Genomic DNA, 22523 nt, shown 5'->3' with positions numbered 1-22523 from the left:
AGTATTATTCGAAAATTCGGAGCTCGCAAGCATGTAATCATGCGGGCTCAATGAATAGTGAAAAACATGGCGGGTTTGCAATGTTTTGGTTGCGGACAAGAATTCGGATTCTTCCGACGCGAGGTTAGTATTCATATTTTTTCCTTCGATAGAACTTAACACTGAGGTTGCCTTTTCACTCTGGTGAAAATCTTGAGAGTATATGGTATGTTGGGGGAAGTTTTAATGATTTTGACAACTAAGGGGGAGGTTAATCTTAAATTTTTATTATGCATCAGTCAGTTCCAAGAGTGACCAGGCAGTGTTTGACAAGGGGGAGGTCAATCTTAAACAGTCAGTTCCAAGAGAGTGATAAAAATCTGCGAGTCAGCGAGCCATGTGAGCCATGCGAGCCGTGCGAGCCATGCGAGCCGTGCGAGCCATGCGAGCCATGCGAGCCATGTGAGTCACGCGAGTCATGCGAGCCACAGTATAAATGTTAAGAATTTTTATTTGCTGTATTTACATTCACATAAGAACAAGAACAAGAGCATCGGAACAAGATGAATAACATCGCAATATTTAATTCTTACAGTGGGACAACGCAAACCATCGTATTTCAGTTTTTTGTTACAGTCAACCCAGGTCACCCGTGAACGATATTTTTAAAATTTGAACGGAGTTTTGAAATTTACATGTCAGTTTTGAAAATCGCCAACGAGATTTCAGAGTTCCCGTATAAATTTCCCTAGCTTATTGACGGTATAAAGCTATGAATTTTTCTTTACACTGCAAAATTGAATATTTCAAGAATAACAATTGTTTCCCAAGTATTTTGATTCTTTGTTTTTTTCAGTTAATGCGTCTTTTTCGGAACGATATCCAGAGAAATGTCCAACATTCCATTCACGCGTCGGACATTACAAAGGGAAATTCGAATGTTCATTTCATTCTTGGAAATACTGTTCACGCGTGACCTGGGTTGACTGTAATTGACACGTCAGGACTGATTGTCAGTGTCATTCCAATCTTGTAAGGTATGATAAATGAGTACTCAAAGATGAGCGAAGTCAATATTGTTGCACTAAATTCAATTTGAAAAGAAGCAGCGTAACAGAAGCATTTGTCGTCAGCTGGTGGGTCGAATGCTATCTCGAAACCAGCCTCTGCCACTCTAGTGGCGAGTTTTGAAGAAAGACTTGTCTAAGGGAAAGGACAACCACATGCAGCAGTCAGCCAACCGACAGAGTTCTGATAACTCTGATTCTCCACTAAAGACCAAACCTGTTAAAATGGCGCGATTTACTCACCATTCTTGACGCCAACACACGGAGTCAAAGTGCTGTTCTTTTCTTTTGTTTTTTTTTTTTTGTTGTTTTTTTTTTGTTTTTTTTTCTTGAATGAAGTTCCACGTGGATATCAATGAATGACCTGTGTCAATAGATACCTATTCGAATAGCGGTGCAGCCGTATGTTTTTCTCGGATTTTTTTTCCCTGAAGTCTTGACCCTTAATAAATTTTTTGCGTATTGTTTTTATTTTTTTGTGCATCTTGGGCGATTTTGAATAGGCAAAATTCTCTCCAAAATTATAACAAAAACGAAAAAAAAAGAAAACCAAAGAAAAAAATTCGTCCAAAATTTTCTCACGCGAATGTAAATAAAACAAATAAAAATTCTTAACATTTGCACTGTGGCTCGCATGGCTCGTATGGCTCACATGACTCGCGTGACTCGCATGGCTCGCACGATGGCTCGCATGGCTCGCTGGCTCGCAGATTTCGCAGACCCGTTCCAAGAGCGATCACCCAATTTTAAATCTGAAATTGGTTATTTGCAAAATGCAAAATCACAAAGACTTTTACTAACTTATTCACCTGTTAATGCTTAGCCATTGGGAGGCAGGAGAGGGGGGTGGGGAAAGCCAAGTGTTGGCGGGGATTTGATGGCAATAATATTGTCTGCCTCTCGTGGGATTTTTGACCGTTTTAGTGGACTCTCTAGCAATTTTTCAAAGACGTCCAGTTACTCTTTTGACAATGCACAAATACCCTGCAGTGAGGCATTTTAAAGAAAATTTAAGCTAGTTTCAAATGCCCTGCCTTTGCCTGGCCTCTTTCTCCACAAGGCTGCATTTTATGTAGGTTACACCAAAGATCTTCGGCATGGGTTTCCAAATCACTTGGCATACTGGCGTACAATCGTGGTCTTTGGCATAAAGCAGCCCATTAAGACGGAGGTAGTGCCTGGCATAGGTTTTCATAAAATTCTACCATTTGAATGAACGGTTGTGATCCACAAATATCCAGGTTTTCTATGCCGCTGTAGGATTTAGAGTCTACAACTAGGGTGTTTGGTGTAACACTTCCCTGGTATAGCCGCTTCGGCGATGGTTTGGGGCATAAAACTTTGAAACTCTCGGTACATCTCCGGCATGGGATATGTCGGAATGTACCCTGGTCTCTCTGGTCCTCTGCAGCTGAACTTTGATAAGTGAATTGTATTGTAACTTAAAATTCATGTTGAATTAATCTGTGGATTGATCATGATGAGTGGACTAACAGATGGTACACCTTTGGACTTCTTTCTTGTTCTTTTTTAATATTTCAGCATGGTTGCAAAAAATGTGGACGACTGTTCTGCTCTGGTTGTACATCAAATTCTTTGGTTTTACCAGACTACGGCTCAAAGAAAATGAAAGTTTGTGATAAGTGTTACAGGCATGCAACAAGGTGATTTCTATTTTTAGTCTGTAGTCTATATGATAGGGATCCTATAAATACTGTCACCAATAAGGGCATAAAAATGTGTATGAGTTTATGTGGAGGTTACCCTGGGTGCCAGATGTTTTTTGGTGTGTACATTCATCCATGTGCAATTTGATCATTCTAAAATACAAACCCACACTTAATTCCCGAGAGGAATGTATTGAATTCGCGGAACTGCTATTTCAATATTTTATGTTAGAGACTACAATCCATCAGTAGAACCTTGTATAACACTCACAGTTTATTTTGAATTCTATAACTTTCACACATATGTCACATTTTTTACACATAATTTTCACCTTTCACCCTACACTCTCTTTGCATAAATATATATAGCGCACGCGGAAATTATTTTCTCATCCCTGATGATGCCATTGATCGGCGAAAGCTTGGATTTTAGTTTTTACTTTTAAACAGCAGTTTAAGGCCTCAATTGAACAGTTTTATATATTTTTAACCATGCTGCTGAAGGACAACATGACTAGATTATTGATCATTTTTTACTATAAGATACACCTCTGCAAGTGCTGGTTATTCCTTTGATAGTACCAAGCCAATGGCGTAGTCTGGTGTTTGCATGAAACTGATATTGGAACCCCGCTATACATGATAGAAACTTCTGGCACCCAGGGTATAGGTTGATCAGATTAGCAAGAGTCTTGAGAAAAGAGAATCTCTACCGGGACTGTCATAAGTCTAGCAGTAGGAGAAACAGGGATGGAGCAGTGGTGAGGGAACTCTAAAAGCTCGCCTCCTACCAACATGGAAATAGTTGACGCCATATGGGGGTTGAGTTTAATGTTAGCTCTAATGTCCCTGCTCCAGGTTTTTCTCCAGCTTCTCTAGTTTTCCTCTCTCCACAAAAACCATGAATGCTTCCAAATAAATATTTCCAACGTGTATATTCTCACTGTATGCTGTAGTTGCCAGCCAAAATGGCAGGCTACCAGCTACTTTGTACTAATGACAGCTCTACATACTACTTAAGCTTTGCCTCAGGCTGATAAAAGGGAATGGCTGTTATAAAAAGGATTTTCCTGTCAAGACCTGATTCCATGGCAACTTATTGTGCAACCATGAAAATAACTTACAGCCTTAAGCAAAAATATGTCACAAATATGGGCCTCTGTTATAGTGCATTTAAGGTTAATTAGGTTGATTGAATTAAATGAAGGTCCAAAATCAAGTTGTTCATATGCTAACTTGTATAATTGAGAAGCAGGAAGGTTTGCATAAAACAGTTAAGCCACTTTTAATATTTGAAGGGTTTACTCAAAAACTATCATCATGATGCTAAGTGGTTTTGGCTCTCCAAGTGAGCTCAAATTTGCCAAACCCCAGACTCATAAATGATATTTAAAAACATTGTACAGTTCTTTTAAGAAATGAATAATTGTACATAAATGCCTCAATGTTTTTTCAGAGAGGCTAAAAAAAAAGTCATTTCTTGTCTTGAGGTTTGAATTCCAAGAATGATTCCATGAGTCTTTCCTATAAATCTCTGCTACACGTACTTAAATTAGCAGAAGCTATAAGGAACTTATAGGCTAATTCTTGAAAATTAAGCCGTAGCTTTCAGAGTTAAAAAAACTAAGTAAAGAACTATGGTTCTTACATGACAATGAATCTGTACACCAAATATACATGTCATGTATATTTTATTAGAACTTGTTTGGAGCAAGTTGGATTTCATGGCCAAGTTTCCACATGGCATAGTTTTTAACCTGGTTTTTCACTTATGTAGCCTTCACTGTTTTACTCAAAGGTCAAGTCACTAAATTTTAACAAATCTTGCTTCCAGAAACCCAACAAAAGAGTCTCAAAATGCAGACAGTAGCAACATGAATGACCTAAACAGAAACACTGCTTTACTTACTGGACCTGGTTCTAATGCTTGTCAGGTAATGAATAAAATAAATAAATGATTTTATTTTTTTAAGTGTCGAAATATTTAGCAATGTAGCACTGAAAGGCTCACTTTCAAAATATTAAAATTCAACTCGACGTCGAGGTCCAGAGGATACAGGCAACAGAAATGAATAAACATGATTATTCAATTTCCTTTGTTTGTGTCCTCTAAGCCTGAGTCATTGTCAAGTTGAATTTTAATATATGGAAAGGAGCCTATTGGGGATGCTATAAATCAGTAATTAAATACATTTACAAACTGAACATAACATTTTGTCAAAAATCCTAACTGGTGGGAGGCAAACAAGATGGCTATTTACGAAGCGTAATCTTGGATTTCAAAATGACACTCTAATGAAACAAATCCAAGTGGTCAGAGCAGTTCTTAAGCCCAGGGTCTCCGGATTTCAAGTCTAGTGCCCTAACCACTAGCCTGCGCTGCCTTCCTTAACTTTGAGCAAGCCAAAGACTGGTTAGTATAACAATAATTTTGTACACTGCCAACTGCAGACCCTAGTTTTAAAGACTGAATTAGGTCTGAATGATTGAAGGCCTTTTGGAAAAGAGGGGCATAAATTTATTTTTCCCTTGAAACCCAAATTGTCCCAGAGCTGGTTTGTAGCCATTTGGGTTCCAAGGCCAAAGGGGCATTTTACTCTCCTCTTGCAGCAAGCACTTCAGTTAGTCCTAACTTAGCCTGGCTAATATGTGTATAACTAGAGCTTGTAGATAATATTCATTGTTACATTTCTCTTAAATCTTGATCAGAGAAACATTCCACAAAGTGGACCTATTATCAGAACCAATATTCCTGTTTCTTCACCTATGGGTAATGAAAATGTCTCAGTTGATCCTGATGAGGCAATAAGGAGGAGGCTTGTCAACCTGAGAGCAGATGATGCTTGTTCTGCTGAAGGTGTGGTATGTTTTTTAGTGTTACTTTCAAATGTTTACTGTAGTAACTGTTGCACTGCGCATTTGACAACACTCAGTATGCTTGAAGTCCAAAGCATTCACTACATGACTGCAATGTCACATAACCTCATGATGCAACATCAAAGGGGGTAGGGGAGGGGAGGGATTTTCCTCTCAAGGGTCTGTGGCACAATGTAAATTTGATCCAGATCTCCTTAAACCATCTCTGGCACTAAATAAGTTATAGGGCTGAAGACATAACACAGTCTTTTTAAGCTTAATTAATATGACAATTTCTTTTTTTTTTTTATTTGCTCCAAAACGTCTGTTGTTCTTTACGTAATATATCAAACACAAGAAGGTGTGTTTCATCAGATATCCAAACACTGAGAAGTAGGTTAAAAAAATAAGGCGCAGCCAAGTTTCTTTAAACAACGTCAAGGTGTTTGAATATCTGATAAAACACACTTCCGAGTGTTTGATATGGCTTCTAAAAATAATGAACAATAATTCTTGGAGAAATTCAAAGCTTAAGGCCCGGTTCATACGTCGAACTTTACATGAGCCGAACCTAATCATTTGGTTCGGTGCATGTAAAGATCGACGTATGAATCAGTTAGGATCGACAGATTTGTATTTGGGTCGACCCGCCGTTCTACTCGACTGCGCCAGTCGAATAGAACGGCAAAAGTTCGACTTCGATTCAGACGTCGAACTTTTCATGTGCCGAACCAAATGCATACGTTACGTATAAATTATATAAATTATATCTATCCCAGAGGTCTGTGCATTCCATCGACTTGGCATGTGCGCAAAGGACTTCATTCTGAACAAGATGGCGGGAAAAGAGGAATGTGCTTGTTCTTCTTGTTTCGAAACAACTGAATATACTTGTCTGAGATGCGAACTTAGATTAAAAAAAAAGAATCTATTCTTGAAGTGCACACGCACTTCAAACCGACAGAAACTTTCCAATACAGGCTATATCAAAGGCGAAGCGTCAAGACTTCTCAGAACAAAGTCTTGAAAAACAACATTGGAAGAAAACATTACTCTATTCAACCAGAGATTACGCAACAGAGGTTACCTCGATAACCTTATAATAAAACTCTTTCAGAAGTCAGCCTCCGCAAAAGAATATCGGCACAACAAAACAAACTAAAAACCCACAAAAACATTTTGAGGGTTGTTATATAATATCGCCCTTCTGTGCCTAACCTAAAACAATTCAGATGAGTAAATGCAGGAGCCATAATCAGGGATGGAGACCGTAAGCGTGGGATCCACGCGTCCCCATGAGTTGTACCAAAAAAATCTACTTTTAGAAAAAATTGCCCCCCCCCCCCTCCTCACGTCATGAACCCGCGTGAATACACGCAAATTTGCGTGGGCCTACTACCTTATATGTGACACGGAAAGCAGCTGAGAAAAAATTCACTAAAGATAAAAAGTCCTTACCTGTTTGAGTACATGTCCGTAGAGTGTAAGCTTTTTTCATTCATTTAACAGTAGCAACGCACGCAGCGCCACCGTTTTGGCGCCTTTTTGACTATACTGTGAGAGTCATGTGATCAATAGGCCGCTTATTCCAACTTTTCCCGTCTTCTTTCAATTGTTACCTTTCCTTGTGAGAGTCTAATTCCTTAAATGTGGGCACTGAGGAGATATTCCCTGGCAGATTATTAAAATTTGGACGCCATTTTGAACGGGTAGAAAAAAAATTTCAATTTCTCCACGCGCGATCCTGGCCGTTAACACGCGTAATTTTTTTCTAAAAATAGATTTTTTTTGGTACAACACATGAGGACAGGCCCACAAGTCAAAATGGCATCTCGTTACGGTCTCCATCCCTTATTATGGCTCCTGGTAAATGACGCTTGATAGAAAATCTGCCTCTGCTAAGGGAGATCTACAAAGACCCTTCCCTACTTTCATACAGAAAAGGGAGATCTTTGAAAGACGTACTCGTAAGGGCAAATTAGCTTTGAAGTTCATATTCTTCCTATCTCGACCAGTAGGAGCCGTGTTTGGCCTGTCTTTATTATTTTACCAAACAAGCTCTTCCATGTCAGAATTCATCTTTCCCGCCATTTTGAATCTTGTTGAGTAAAAACAACAGCCGCTGACCAAGAAAATCTACTTTCTCTCTTTAGCTTTAATTAAGTTCGACTTCAGTTAGGTTCGACGTCTGAATCAACTGCCGAACTTAATTATTTGGGTCGACCTTAATAGGTATTAGGTTCGGCTCATGTAAAGTTCGACGTATGAACCGGGCCTAAGTTGGCAAAATTGTATGGTAATTAGGAACACACATTTTCTCTTGATGAATTATTCATGAGTTTAAGTATTTCTCTTCTTTCACTGGATGGCATGAAACAACACTGACTTGCTATTCTGGCCTTGTTTTTTCTTGAAAACTAATCTTAAACTTCTGACTAAACTGAAGGTCACATGCAAACTTCAGGTACTTTTGAGCAAAATAAAAAATTATTGTGCTTGTTTAATGAAGACATTCTCAAAGCATTTTTTTTTTTTTTTTAATTTAAATCTCGACCTTCACAGATAATCCTCCAGCAATGCTAACAGATGAAGAATTAGGAAGCAGGTTTGAAAACCTCACCGGAAGGAAAGCAATTTCACAGCAACCTGCTAATGTAATTAACAAGATGAATAGTATATGACCAGCTTTATACTTTGAAATCAGTTTTAGAATGATGAACAGTACAAGGTTTTGTGGCAGCTAGTTGCTTTTATGTATCACGGGGACTTGTTATCCAAGTCCACTTAATATGTGAAACAAGGGTAAATATGCCTCGATATTTGATGAGGTATAGTCATTTTTACAGAAAAATATGAACATAACTTGTCGAAAAAAAATATGCAGCAGTTAACTACACATAGCTCAGTGGTAGAGCATCCGAACTAGTAATCGGAAGGTCTTAGGTTCAACTCCTGATAGGAGCACTCAGATTTCTTTTTTCCGAGTTTGCCTGTGTCATTACTGAATTATACATCATTCTCATCTAATATGACATATGAGGTACATGTATGTGATCCATTAAAACAAGCAGAAAGAATTGTCTATAGTTCCAACCACCCTGTTACTATAATGACTTGGGGGGGGGGGGGGCACTAAAGCTTATTTTTGTTATCTGCTTTTTGCCATCTGCAAATCATGATGTACTTAAAAAACAAAATAGTTCTGTGAATTGTGATTGAAGTGCACTCTATGAAACAAGAACTGCTAAAATCCTTGATTGTGAATTGTTAATACACTGCTATTGAAGGAAATAAATTGCTGATTTGTTCCGCAACTGGCCACTGGTGGCTTGATTTAACTTCAGTGCTTTGGTGCTATCAGCAGGCTTCCTTTTAGCTTTTTGTTTGCTGAGGTTTTTTTTAAGTTTTGTGTCCCGGAAAATGCAAATTATGATTGGTGAAGATGTGACGAGACTCCCCCCCCCCCCCCCCCCCCACTCAAATAATCACCCTGGGTGGTAAATAGATCATTATGGTAATATGGATAACTTCTCAAGGTCTGTTTGTGGTCTTACTGTTGTCAGATCAATGCCCCTCTACCAAAGAAATCTGAAGTTGAAGAGGTTGATGATTTGATGAAGCAGATGCTGGCAGAAAACAAGCTTGATGAGGACCATGAAAGTGGCATAAATAGAATTACAGATAAAGAAATTGAAGAGAGACTTGCCAGACTTAAAGACTTGGATCCCAGTGAGTGAAAATCATTCAATAAATAAATTTTATATCACTATCAAAAGCCAATTAATTAATGCTAATCTCCAATAAAAAGTTGACCTTTGAGGTTTTCATTTTGCTCAATGATTTCAAAATGCTTTGAAAGCTAATTTTAAACTGAATTATGGTAAAGGGAAGACCAATTCAAAACTGAGGAACAATAACATTTTGGTAGAAATTAATCCTTACAATTCGATTAGTAATTGAACTTGAATCAAAGTTCACATTTTTAACAGTCCCGGGACCCTTTCCTTGATCCGCGACCACCATTACTTAACACCAATAAGACCTCCCAAGGGGGTTGAATATCTTGTAAAGCACATTCTCCAGTGCTGTTGTGTTAACTTTGTAAACTTTTTAATTATTTTGGTAATAAAGCTTGTTGTTGTTGTATAAATGCACAAGACGTAGCAACTATTTTCACTATTAATGCCAGAGTTTTTGTTCATTTGGGAAGGTGTAACAAATCAACCAAAAGCAAGTGAGTTGGATAGTGAAGAAGATGATGAAATGGCAAGTAAAAGATATCTTCAACAGGTACACGCTTACCAGTATCAATAGATTTCTACTTTCAATGATTGTAGAAAAGTTACTCTAATCCAGCAACTTGTCTTTCTCAAAAGCATCCAATGAGCAATAAAAGTAAAGTTTAATACATGTAGGACTTCATGCATTTGGTCTCCTTTTGCTGAATAATAAATATTCAAAAAGAAATTCTACTGACAAATATGCTGTCTGATCAATTCACAATGGAATTGGTATACTGTGAGATTCCAAACATAAATCTCAGACAATAAATAATTTGGATAATAAGCTTAAGCCACACCTTTCATAAGCTGACGGACTGTTAGAGTTTCTGCTTATCAAGCTTTCTAATCTATTATTATATTGACACCAACCAAAACATGTATGGTGAGATGAGCTAATACATGCATCAATATACTGGTAGATATCAGACCCATCAATTAATTGTATGGCACTTTAAGTAAAGACACTGTTTTTTGTCCTCAACAGATCCTGGGTGAAGTAGCTCTTGATTTAAAAACTGATGACATTGACATTGGTAAGCGACAGTCAACCAACACCCCACTTACATATACAGCTGTAGCATAAATTATAACTTAAAGGGGTTCCAACTATTAATCACAGGGATTTTGACCTTCTTAAAAATATCTTAAATTTATTCATGGTACAGATCTGTACCTTTCTTATGATATGATACGATACAATAAATTCGTTCCTGTATATACTGTGTTTTGTGAAGTCTTAGTTAATTTGTTTTGTTAGATTTGGTACTCTGACTCAAAGGTGCCCTCCCTCCCTCCCCCCCCCCCCCCTTCTTAGGGACCAACCTAAATATGAGAGTTTTTCAATAAATATGATGATGTTTCTGGTAATCTTTTTTTGTTTTTTGGAATAAGGTGATAGTACCCTGAGAAATTCCAGTAAAACCAAGCCAAGCAAATCTAAAAAGCCAGGGAAATCAAAGGTAGGCCTTTGAACAAATCCTGTATTAATTTTTGCACTGTCTGACATTTACAGATCTGTACTATATTTCAGTTACGTTAAAAATATCTGGTTCTACTCTTCACTGTATTTTTATGAACACTGTATGACTTGTCAGTCCACAGATGTTAAGCCGAGTGGTGCGGCGACCAAGCTTAGCAGCATCTTCAGTAAGGACTATGAAGCAGACAGTGATGATGACGAGTTACCATGGTGCTGTATATGTAACGGCAATGCGGTGTTGAGATGTCATGGATGTGACGATGACTTATATTGTCGGAGATGCTACAAATAAGACAACTTCCCCTAATTAAAATGATTGTTGATGCATCTCAACTAGTCATGCTTCATCAATTTTTCACAGTGCTTTGCACCAGATTACAACATAATCGTAGGGATTGGAAGGGGGCAGGGGATGTCTGGTCAACACAGGTGTCCACAGATGCTGTATTGGAAAAACTTTAGGTCAGAAAACGTAATTTGCATTTTGTGCACAGGTTCATGTGGTCAGAGCTGAATGTGATTTTTCAGCATAATGCAAAGCAACTAGGAGTATTGTCAGATTGGACTATGGCCTTGTCCACTAAGTCGCAGACGACATCCCACACAATTTCCCCGGATAATAATTTTTATTGTTTATAAGTACACCACTAGAAAAAGCCAAGTCAACATCTAAGAAATGGCCCAGACCCTAAGATTGTATCTCTTGGGTTTTTCCACATTTTTGATAATGACCTGTTTTTTTGTTTTGTTTTTCTTTTGTTTTGTTTTTTCAGGGAAGGGCACAGTAGGGAAGATTATGAAGACCATGACATATCAGAATACAGGCCACCAAGAACAAAAAGATAATTATCAATATCTTTAGTTGTTTTCAATCCAATTTTATATTAATTTATTGAAATGTGCACCTTAAATGACGACATGTTTGGGTGGGAAATTTTTGTTAGAAATTATTTATGTGAGAAAGAAATAATACATGTATATCATGATTAAAAGGCAGGAGAACTTTTAATGTATGATTTTATAACATAGCGCGCGTGCATCCTAATCTAATTCCTATTGGCGTCATCATGGTACATTTCTCAACATACGCACGGCCGTGCGTCCATTCGATGACGTGTGCAAGTCAATGGTGAAATCGAAAGCATGCGCGCGCTATGTTTTAAAAAAACTTTTTACGGAGAGACAACACCATAAAAATGTATATTTATGAGAGCTTGTTGAAGTTTAATGAAACATTAAGCTTAAACCGACATGAAAAACCATTTTCACCTTTTTGTTTTTATGTAGGGAATTTTAAAATATATGTAATCAGGAACAAAACCTGTTTTCCAGGAATCATTTACTTTATTTTCACTATGTTATAAAAGAATTGGTTCATGCTTTTAGCTGTGCGTATATCGAGTTATGGATGCACTTAGGAAGTTTGGAGAGCACTCAAGAAGCTAGAGTTGCTCTCGGCTACGCCTCGAGCAACTCTTACGCTTCTCTCGTGCTCTCCAAACTTCACGCATGCATCCATAACTCGATATACCCACGCTAAGCATGAACCAATTCTTAAGTACCAATTCAGAAAGAAAAATTAGCAGATTACAACATGTCTTTAACAATACTTGCAGAGGTTCATTCAGAAACAATGTGCAACATTGGACACAACTAGTTCTTAAGTGCCTGACACCTGAGTGTAGCCCTCCATAATATGTAACATGCAGTGAACATTGCAGATATGATATTAATTCAGAAATAATAGACTAGGAAATTTTGTACATTTCAGCAGAAAAATAAAATACAAATTCATTAACCCATTGATGGCTGGGGGGTAATTGCACACATCACCATAAAAGCCTGACATTTTCGATTCTTTTCTCTACGCCAGGAAACATTTTCCTCACATAGGCACTTTGGTGGCCAACCGGCATGGAACTTTGAAAACTCTCAGCATATCGGGACATACATGGAATGCACCCTGGGATAGATATGTTAGTAAGGGAGTACAGATGACGTAAAACAAAAGACAGAAAACAAAACAACTCCGAACAAGGCCTAACCACATTAGGTCAAAAACAATACAAATACAATACTCTCCTGCAGAAGGACCCACCCTACCCTGGGGGGGGGGGAGGTTATATTGAAAATCTATCCTCCAAACTGGGAGGGGACAGGGAACGACTTAAAAGAGCTATAGTACTCCAGTTAAGTTTACCCATTTAGTGTTTACCCATAAAAAAAGGTTCAGCTGTACATGATTAATCCACTTAGTGCCAAACTCAAACTGTACATTTCTGCTGAGTGCCATAAGCTTCTTTGTAATTCAGCCATTGAGAAGTTAATGCAATTTTTCTCCTCTCAACCAGAATTGATTATCTTCAGTTTCTTGCTTTAACTTTCCCTTTGGTTTCTTCCATATCTGGCGCCATGTAGTCAGGTATCGGTGGTGTCTCCGTCGGCCCCTTAAATTGAACTGGAAAGAAATCGTGGTCAACTTTAATCGCCTCGTGATAAAGATACAACGAGCTTTTCTTCAGTTCTTTCAAAGCTTCTTCGCGGCACCGTTCCAACTCTTGAACGCGCTGTAAATCTTCCTTGTGCTGCTGCATCTTGTATCTCGACCATTCTTTTAATAGTAAAGTTCTTCTCTCCTGCTCTTCCTGCGATAACTTCATGGGTTTTCGCAATCTTGGAGCTTCTAAAAGCGCTGGGTTTAGCAGAGAATCTGGATCGATAGGTGGTACAATTTCAGTCGGTTTGCGAAAGACCAACTGTTTTCTCTTCTTGTTGTCCACGATCGGGCCCTTCTTTTTCTTCAGGCTTGGATTGTGCCTTGCGGGTAATGACTGACGAATGGCAAGGCCGCTAGAGCGAACGAAAAAAGACAACATTCTTTTTGGTACGAAGGCCGCCATATTGGTTTATTCCGCTCCAAGGGATTTCTGGGGTTTTATTCAAAACAATTGACAGGGGAGGGGTAGGGGTGCGTAGGCGCGGAGAAGACATCAGTGCTGACGTCGCATAATGTTCCTGATATGATCCCGCATCCTCTCAACAGGAAGTTGGCAAAGCTTATCCAAACTGAATTCGATTGGTTGATTGGACGCAAATCTTTTCTCCGACGTTGTTGTAAGTTGTCACAATAATGCATAAATTTTCACTAGAGTGTAGTATCTTGCCTGGTCAGACGTGTTTTATGAAGCTCTTGCTTAACCTGATTAGACCCTTAAAATGGGACAGATTTGTAGCTCTTTTAAGTCAAAGAGAAAAGAAAAGGCCGATCGTGAAAGGTTAGTGCACTAATGTAATCCAAATTTTTGGGGATCCTTGCATCGGCAAGGAATTTTATGCGTGATGTCGCACTTTCCCTTTTCGGGTGCGTTTTAATAATGAATGTAAGAACTTTACTTATCTGAGTTGTCCATCTTAGTTTATTTGCTGTTTATACCTCGATATCGGGTACAGTTTTGTCATGTAAGGCCGCGAATGATGTAGGAGGATTAGAAACGGGGCGGGAATCTCTCCACCGACGTTGTTGTAAGTTTGCTGTCACAATGATGCATAAATTTTCACTAGAGTGGAGCATCTTGCATGGTCAGGCATGTTTTATGAAGATAAGACCCTTAAAATAGGACAGATTTGTAGCTCTTTTAAGTCAAAGAGAAGAGAAAAGGTTAGTGCACTAATGTAATCCAAATTGTTAGGGATCGTTGCAACGGCAAGCTAAAAAAGGAAATTTATGGGTGATGTCGCACTTTCCCTTTCGGGTGAGTTTTAGAAGTGAATGTCGAAATTTTACAGTTTTTTCATATAAGGCTGCGAATGGTGTCGGAGGATCAAAAATGCAGACATTGATATTGGGTTCTCCACATGTGAAAATAAATCTAGAAATAGCGGGATTCAAGCCCGGGATTCATGACTCATCCACTGAGTCATAATCAGCATATGGAATAGTAATGACCCTTGTTTTGGCTCACATAATTCCTGCCGAAGATTGTCAGCCGAGACTTTTACGTGAGGGTTCGGAACATGTAAGCAGTTTGGTGTGGACGATACACGGTGAAATTTAGCAGTTGAACGTACGATTATATACCAAGGTCGCCCTATAAAACTAAACCAAACGTTTCGTGGAGTTAAACAAGTTATTTGTCAGTGCGCTCTTTCATCTGCCACTCCTTTGGTCGTCCTTATTTTGAATTATTTAAAACTAGATCGTTGGATAATGCAATTCCAGCGATTTGATTGGCTACTTGGCCATGGTGTATGAGCCATTGTGTGATGCCTGGAAAATAGCGGCTATTAAAGTGCCCCTGGGACGAAAATTTCATTTTCCATCTTTTTGCATTTCCGTGTAGAATTTGACCTTCTTACTCATGTTACCAAATTTCAATTGGAATTTCAATTTCAATTTCGATTGGAAGTATTTTTTTTTTAGCCTTTTATTCGAGATTTCACGGCCGCCATGAACTTGGCCTTGTTCCTAGAACGGTCCACTGCGTTTCGGGTCGAAAAAAAGTTTGCCCTCAAACTTTGCCCACTAAATCCTCTTGGGTCATAAGTAAATGAAATGACTTTAGTTTTCGGAAATACGTTAAAATTTATTTTTTACAGTCCACAACAGTCAGAGCGGTCGAGCACCTAAATTTGAGCGTGGCAAAAATAGAAAATTGCATAAAATTGATAAGCTCGCTGCTCGAAAACAAGGAAACGCCACAAAAATTCATTATAATTCCTAAGTCAAGTGTTCTTTCAAAGGTATAGAATGCATGTTTATTTTGATTTGTTTTAATTTTTAGGGTCACAAAAATTAATACTATTAACCCTCGTTAGAACGCTTTCTGAAAACCGGTGAAAGTACCCTGTCTTTGCCGGCATTTATTTCACAAGTCCAGACCGAACCATTCTAAATTCCAACTGAACTTTGCTAAACGGATGTTAGGAAGCATAGAAATATAAAAATACGTTGCCCTTTTTATCTTCCTTGACCACAGCGACTTCGCACTTTTGGTGCTTTTTCGAATATGAAACCCGCATTATGCGAATTAGGTTGTTGATCAAATTCAAATTGTTGTGAATCAAAACATTCTTAATCGCTAAATTTCACCATTCCTAATTAACTACACCAAAAAGCACACAAATATAAAAGCAAAAACGATTTTAACCGTTTAAAAATGCCTAAAAACTGATCAATTATTTAGTCCTGATCTCTGAATGCTATGTAAAAAAATTGTAAACATTTTTAAATATGCGAATTGCGTTATGTGGGAAACTTAGTCCTATATAAAGAAATTTTTTTTAGCTGTTTTCTACTGTCGATTTTCATTTTTTGAAAAGTGCTATTGAAAATTTGTACACGTTTTTAGTATCAAAAACTTGAAGATTAATTCAGCTTTAAATGGATGAGCACACACTGTGACTGACGTGCATTGAAATCGACAACACTTGACTGTTCTTTTTTTTTAATTCAATGTTGTGTTACACTCTGGGTTATTTCTTGATTGCCTTTTTATTAGGTAAATGGCTACTAAAAGGACAATGCAAAAAAGACCATCTTATTTTTCCCTGATCTACGACCAACGTACAGAAAAATTTGATGAAGAAAGTTTTGTTTTGCCGGATATGGCATTTTAACGACATAACGCCTGCACTGGAGAAGGTCATAGGTCAAAGTCTTTTAAACTGCTCAGTGAACTTCCTAATTTTCTCTTAAATGATTCCATTCACCACCGTTATGAATACATTGTTACTTTTTATTCTCATACAAGATAAGCAATATTCAACACCTTTCAATTAAAGCTTACAGGCGTGTAACTACTAACTTCTGGAATTTTGGCTTGCTCAATTTACATGAGCAATGACGCCGCCCAACAATTACACAATCCTACCTTGTAACAGTAAAAAAAGCGAGAGATATAAGCAAATAAAATATCTTTGGTTTCTGTTCTTGCCGAGTTTAAAATATGGACATCCTATGAAGAAGATCGCTTTTTCGGTATTTTCGGGCTCAAATTTCCTCTTTAATGAGAAGTTGTTCTCTTTCACTTTCGAAGCTTTTTGTATGTACAGCCATATTGATAGTCAATTTATATTTGGCGTGGCGAATACAAGGACCTACAAACTTGGACGTACAAAATAAAAGGAAAAATTAGTCTCCCATCCTCCCCTCTAAATCAATCAGTACGAATTCGCGTGCAAAGCAAAACGCGCCATGTTTCCAACGACTGAAAAAAAAGGGGGGAAGGGGCTGGTGGTCTTGGCAGGGCCGTCCCTCATGTTGTTATTATGATTTATCTCATGACGAATATCATCAAACATGGTAATGTTCATCTTATTGCGGAGATTGCTTTCCCGAAACAAATTGTAACAAATTATAAACCAGGTTGCATTCATAAATATCTAGATTATTATAGGTGCGCGCGCCGAGTTCTTTAATTTCTCTACGAAAGGTTAAAAACGATGTTATAGTCCGGTCTTTCTCTATATACCCACATTTGTTGGTAGATATTTCACAAAATAACTTACCTCGCGCCTGGATTGCAGGCCCGTAGGCTGGGGTGGTTTGGGGGAGTCGGACGAACCCCCCCCCCCCCCCACTGCCAGAGAAGGTCCGCTAAAATAAGGCAGCTTATACAAATTTCAAGGTTTACTTATCCGTCTCATCTGTAACCAACTCAAAGTACGTATATTTTCCAATACTTTTTATTTTTTTAATCTTTTTTTGATTAACCTATATTATTGGCATACGAACAAAGTGCAAGCACTTTGCGCCGCCTTAACAACTACATGAGAGCATCGATAGGGAAAAGCCGCTTATCAAGCCTCGCGCTTCTCCACATCCATTACGATACCACCGCGGACCTTTATGTTTTAGTAGATACCTATGCGCGGCTACATCCCAGAAGAATACAACTGGAAAACCTTCTGTAACTGTTCCAGTTCAGTACTGTTATCATTGACAAAAAGAATAAGGGAACGTCGTAATTATTGCTTTTTAAAACACCAGTGACAAGAGAGTTTGGGAACAAAAAACTAAAGGGGCTTGAGGTCACTAAAGGTAATGATTAAGGAGGCTCGCGGCAGTTTTTTTGGACGTAAGGTGGAAGTTTTGACTTACAATCTCGCATAGAAGATCAACTTCGATCTCCTTCATACTACGTACATCATCATTTCAACATATGATCAAAGTTAATTTTCTCATGCGGTTGAAATGAAAAGACAAAGTGTCAAGTTTTATTTTGGTAGAGATATTGGTAAAAGATGCGGGAATAAATAAAATCACCCCGTAAAAAAAGATTCAATTTACTTGAAAACGCTCATACAGATTTTTTTTCTAATTTAGCCTACAAGTTGTCTACATTGAGGAGTTTAAATCCCCAAAGTTTTGTCATAAAGTGTATGACTAGATTTCGAGATAATCGACAATGTTTAAGGTGAGAGGCTATGCGCTACCTTTGCTATGAGAAAATTAACTTTGATTATATGTTGAAATGATGATGTAGTATGAATGAGATCGAAGTTTATCTTGTATTCGAGATTCCACCCCCAGTCCAAAAAAACTGCTGCGAGCCTCCTTAATACAACTAGCAAGAGCTATTTGGTCCGTTCAAAGATAAAAAGAACCTACCCGCATCAGAACCAGCCTACGGGCCTGGATTGGATGTTTGTACTGATTCCTTTTCCGAAGTTGCATGTAAGATTTAAGGCGTATCTTTCACAGAAGCATTGTGTTAGTTCCGGCAATTGTTGCAAATAACGTATTTGGTCAAAAAGAAAGTCAAATTACTCAAGGAAAGTTCTAGAACTGACTTCGGACTTATTTCTCATGTTCGGGCGGCTGCTGCATATGTGAAAATACCCCATGAACATTCTTATCGGGGGATTTTGCAGTACAATTTCGTTTTGATACGCAATATTGGGGGTGTGTGTGGGGGGGGGGGGGGGGTGGCCTTAACCCCCCAAAGACGATAAAATTGGACAATTTTCATTATAACCACAGAGAACTTCTAAAGTAAAGAACTACCTAAAACACGACCGGCAGTTTTATCCTCCGCAAGGGCTACTTTCGGTTAATTTGAGCTGGTAACTGACACCTTCAGTATTCCCAAGGTGCCTCAAATGTTATGGAATGGAATTACAGCAAACATTTCCAGGACACATTGGGCAGGGGGGGGGCGTATCCGAGAGGGAGCACTTATTCGAGGATTTATGGTATTTTAGTGGACTGCCTGTCAACTAGCTTCGAGTAGTTTTAAAATTACACTTACACTATAAACAACACAGCAACGATATATTTTACTTATGCTCCTTCACTAGGAGGACAGCTCGTGTTGAATTTTCAGTAATAATGACTTTATATTAATTACAAAAACAATGAAGCATTACGCTAAAAATATTAACTACAACAAAAAGTGCAAGCTAGAAGCTTTGGCATTTGTGGCGAAGGGCCTGGAGTGAAACTCGCAGAGCCGATTAAGCTAACAGCTAACTCTACCTATGACCCGAGTCCGCCGTGGTTGCCACCCGGGAACGCATCGCGACGGACGGATAGACGGATTCTCCTTCCCTCGCTTCCTATGAAATCTTTCTTTTTCTGTACAGTTTTTTCGTTCCGACTTTCATGCACAAGTTCCTATCAATTCATTTTTAGCAACATATTGATAATGCCCAGCTTTTGAAAATTAATAAATCACATGTTTTACAAAAGCGGATTCAAGGTTTTCTCATTACTACATGGATTTTTTTTTTTCGAACTGTAATGAAATGACAACTTGCACTTCCTCAGATAAATGGCTCAAACAACTTCTAGTCGACCTATCGTTTTTTTGTGGTTCAGAAGTTTATATTATCTATGTATTGAGAAAGGCACTTTATGTAGAGGGATGTACAGGCATCCTCCTTCTAGTCGGCTTGTGAATTTCAGTGTTTTGTGATTTCAGATAGCAGTATGCCAAACTCAGCCAATTATTTTATTTCTTAAAGGACCTTCAAGCTATGAATACCAATTGAATGGCGTCACCAAAGCAGGGAAATGTAATAATAAACGAAAAAAATTAGAAATGAAAATAGGTTTCTTAAAACCTAAATACCGTTTAGCAGATAGACTAATTTGCATAAAAATTTCCCGCAAAGTATCCAAAAATCGGGACCGAATAATTCACAAATTTTAGGCATTTTAAAACGATTAAAACCGTTTGTGCGTTTTGTAAACTTTTCAATGTAGTTAATTTAGAATGGTGAAATTTAGCGATTAAGAATGTTTTGATTTGTAACAACCTGAATTTGATCAACAACCTTATTTGCATAATGCCGGTTTCATATTCGAAAAAGCACCAAAAGTGCGAAGTCGCTGTGGTCAAGGAAGATAAAAAGCGCAACGTATTTTTATATTTCTATGCTTCCTAACATCCGTTTCGCAAAGTTCAGTTGGAATTTAGAATGGTTTGGTCTGGACTTGTGAAATAAATGCCGGCAAAGACAGGGTACTTTCACCGGTTTTCAGAAAGCGTTCTAACGAGGGTTAATAATATTAATTTTTGTGACCCTAAAAATTAAAACAAATCAAAATAAACATGCATTTTATACCTTTGAAGGAACACTTGACTTAGGAATTATAATGAATTTTTGTGGCGTTTCCTTGTTTTCGAGCAGCGAGCTCATCAATTTTATGCAATTTTCTATTTTCGCCACGCTCAAATTTAGGTCCTCGACCGCTCTGACTGTTGTGGCCTGTAAAAAATATATTTTAACGTATTTCCGAAAATTAAAGTCATTTCATTTACTTATGACCCAGGATGATTTAGTGGGCAAAGTTTGAGGGCAAACTTTTTTTCGACCCGAAACGCAGTGGACCGTTCTTACTGAAAGTGCCACTTAACAAGGCCGCTTGACTCAAATTACAGGAAGTGACGTCATTGGCTCAGCACGAAAAATTCCACATGGCTAATTTTCATGTGGATTCTACTTCATAAACTGTATTCTGCTGTTATTTAGTTCGCAACCATGTGGAATTTTTCGTGTTGAGCCAATGACGTCAGTTCCTGTAATTTGAGCCAAGCGGCCTTGTTAACTTCCGGAACAAGGCCAAGTAATGGCGGCCGTGAAATCTCGAATAAAAGGCTAAAAAATAATACTTCCAATCGCCGTAAAGGATTGAAATTTGGTAACATGAGTAATGGAAAATGGAAAATGAAATTTTCGTCCCAGGGGCACTTTAAACCTTCTTCCAAAATATGGCCATGGTCTTCCCTGAAGAAGGCAGCACATCGTGACGAAACGGCGGTGAACATAAACCGAACTTAATGGCGTTTAAGAATACCAAACCTTTTGTATCACCTGAACAAGACGCTACGCAGTTTTAACAATATTATCAACATGGTCATGGAACTTGAGAATTACATCAGCTTCGTATCAAACTTTCATCCAGCTCTTCAATTTACGCACACAATTTCTGACACTGAACTCTCTTTCCTGGACATGACTTTACGCATTACCAATGATCACATCAGTACTTCCGTACACTACAAGGTCACTGACACACACAGCTACCTTCATCATCAATCTTCACATCCTCGGCACTGCAAAGAAGGTCTCCCCCGCAGTCAACTTTTACGACTTCGGCGTCTGTGTTCTGACGACTCTGATTTTCTGGAGAGGGGCAAGGAGATGATCACTTTTTTCGTTCAAAGAGGGTATTGTGCCGCCTCTCTACAGCGTGATCTTGACACGATCCAGCGGGTCAACCGTACTGAGGTCATCCACCATCAAGACTCCGCAAGTAGAGAGCCAAGCAGAATTCCCTTGGTTCTTACCTACCACCCTTTAAACGAAAGAATCAAGAGAATCCTGCTGCGCAATTTCAGCATTTTATCTGGCGACCCTGAAACTAGTGCAATATTTCCTCAGCCGCCGCTGGTTGCCTATCGCCGTGATCGTAACATCCGCGACATTTTAGTGCATACAACCGCTAACAGGCAACCTGATCCTCATGTGGGAACATCTCCATGCACGCACGCCCGCTGCCGTACCTGTGACCATATTTCTCCTGACACCACGCTGCAGGGTCCCAAAAGCTCGTTTGTCATCAAAGAAGCTTTCAACTGTCGAACAACCGGCTTAGTGTATGGTATCTCTTGCCGCCGTTGCCCTGCTCTTTACATCGGCGAAACTGGCCGCACGCTAGGGCAACGCTTCGGTGAACACCTACGCAGCCTTGAGAAGAACCTGCCGGGCTTTCCCGTCGCAGAGCATTTTAATACAAATGGCCACACTATCCAGGACGCAAAAGTCCGTGGAATTATGCTCTGCGACGGAAACAAGCAACGAAAGCGTCAGGAGATGCGCCTTATTTTCAGACTAGGCACCAGTCTGCCGCGCGGAATGAACTCCGACTTCCGATATCTTTAGGTCGTCACGCGCACATAGCGCGCGCACCTTACAACTTTAAATTTGACTTCATAACGCAAGCCAGCTTTTTAACGTAAATCTTTTTCCACTGATGAAGGGCTAAGCCCGAAACGTCTGGAATAATTTCTACATATTGGCACTGAACACTCGTCTTCGAGAACTATATTTTACCTTTCCCTTTTTATATGGTCAACAGGAGCTTGCTTAGGGAGCGCGCGCAAACTTCATTTTCTGCGTTCCCTTGATTGACAGCTTATCCAAACTGAATCTGATTGGTTGAATAGAGCGCGCGCATCTCTTCTCC

The 22523-nt window shown here is 38.8% G+C and overlaps 2 protein-coding genes across 2 annotated transcripts; one reads left to right on the top strand and one right to left on the bottom strand.

Annotated features, from left to right (window-relative positions):
- Positions 1-45: 45 nt before the first annotated feature.
- On the top strand, positions 46-12596 carry LOC146487367 (abscission/NoCut checkpoint regulator-like). Its single transcript, XM_085087418.1, has 12 exons — positions 46-123; positions 2589-2710; positions 4548-4647; positions 5423-5570; positions 8132-8223; positions 9133-9298; positions 9780-9859; positions 10337-10385; positions 10744-10811; positions 10947-11119; positions 11605-11865; positions 12406-12596. Exons 1-11 carry the CDS (start codon positions 67-69, stop codon positions 11675-11677), a joined length of 1128 nt encoding a protein of 375 aa, XP_084943544.1. The 5' UTR covers positions 46-66; the 3' UTR covers positions 11678-11865; positions 12406-12596.
- On the bottom strand, positions 12156-13755 carry LOC146487366 (large ribosomal subunit protein mL40-like). The gene has a single exon (XM_085087392.1). It carries the CDS (start codon positions 13729-13731, stop codon positions 13195-13197), a length of 537 nt encoding a protein of 178 aa, XP_084943518.1. The 5' UTR covers positions 13732-13755; the 3' UTR covers positions 12156-13194.
- Between the last annotated feature and the right edge of the window lie 8768 nt (positions 13756-22523).

The sequence above is a fragment of the Pavona decussata genome, unplaced genomic scaffold (genome assembly GCF_977016875.1).
Source record: "Pavona decussata unplaced genomic scaffold, jaPavDecu1.1 SCAFFOLD_16, whole genome shotgun sequence".
In the NCBI taxonomy this organism is placed as follows: domain Eukaryota; kingdom Metazoa; phylum Cnidaria; class Anthozoa; order Scleractinia; family Agariciidae; genus Pavona; species Pavona decussata.
This window is presented reverse-complemented; position numbering and strand designations above follow the sequence as displayed.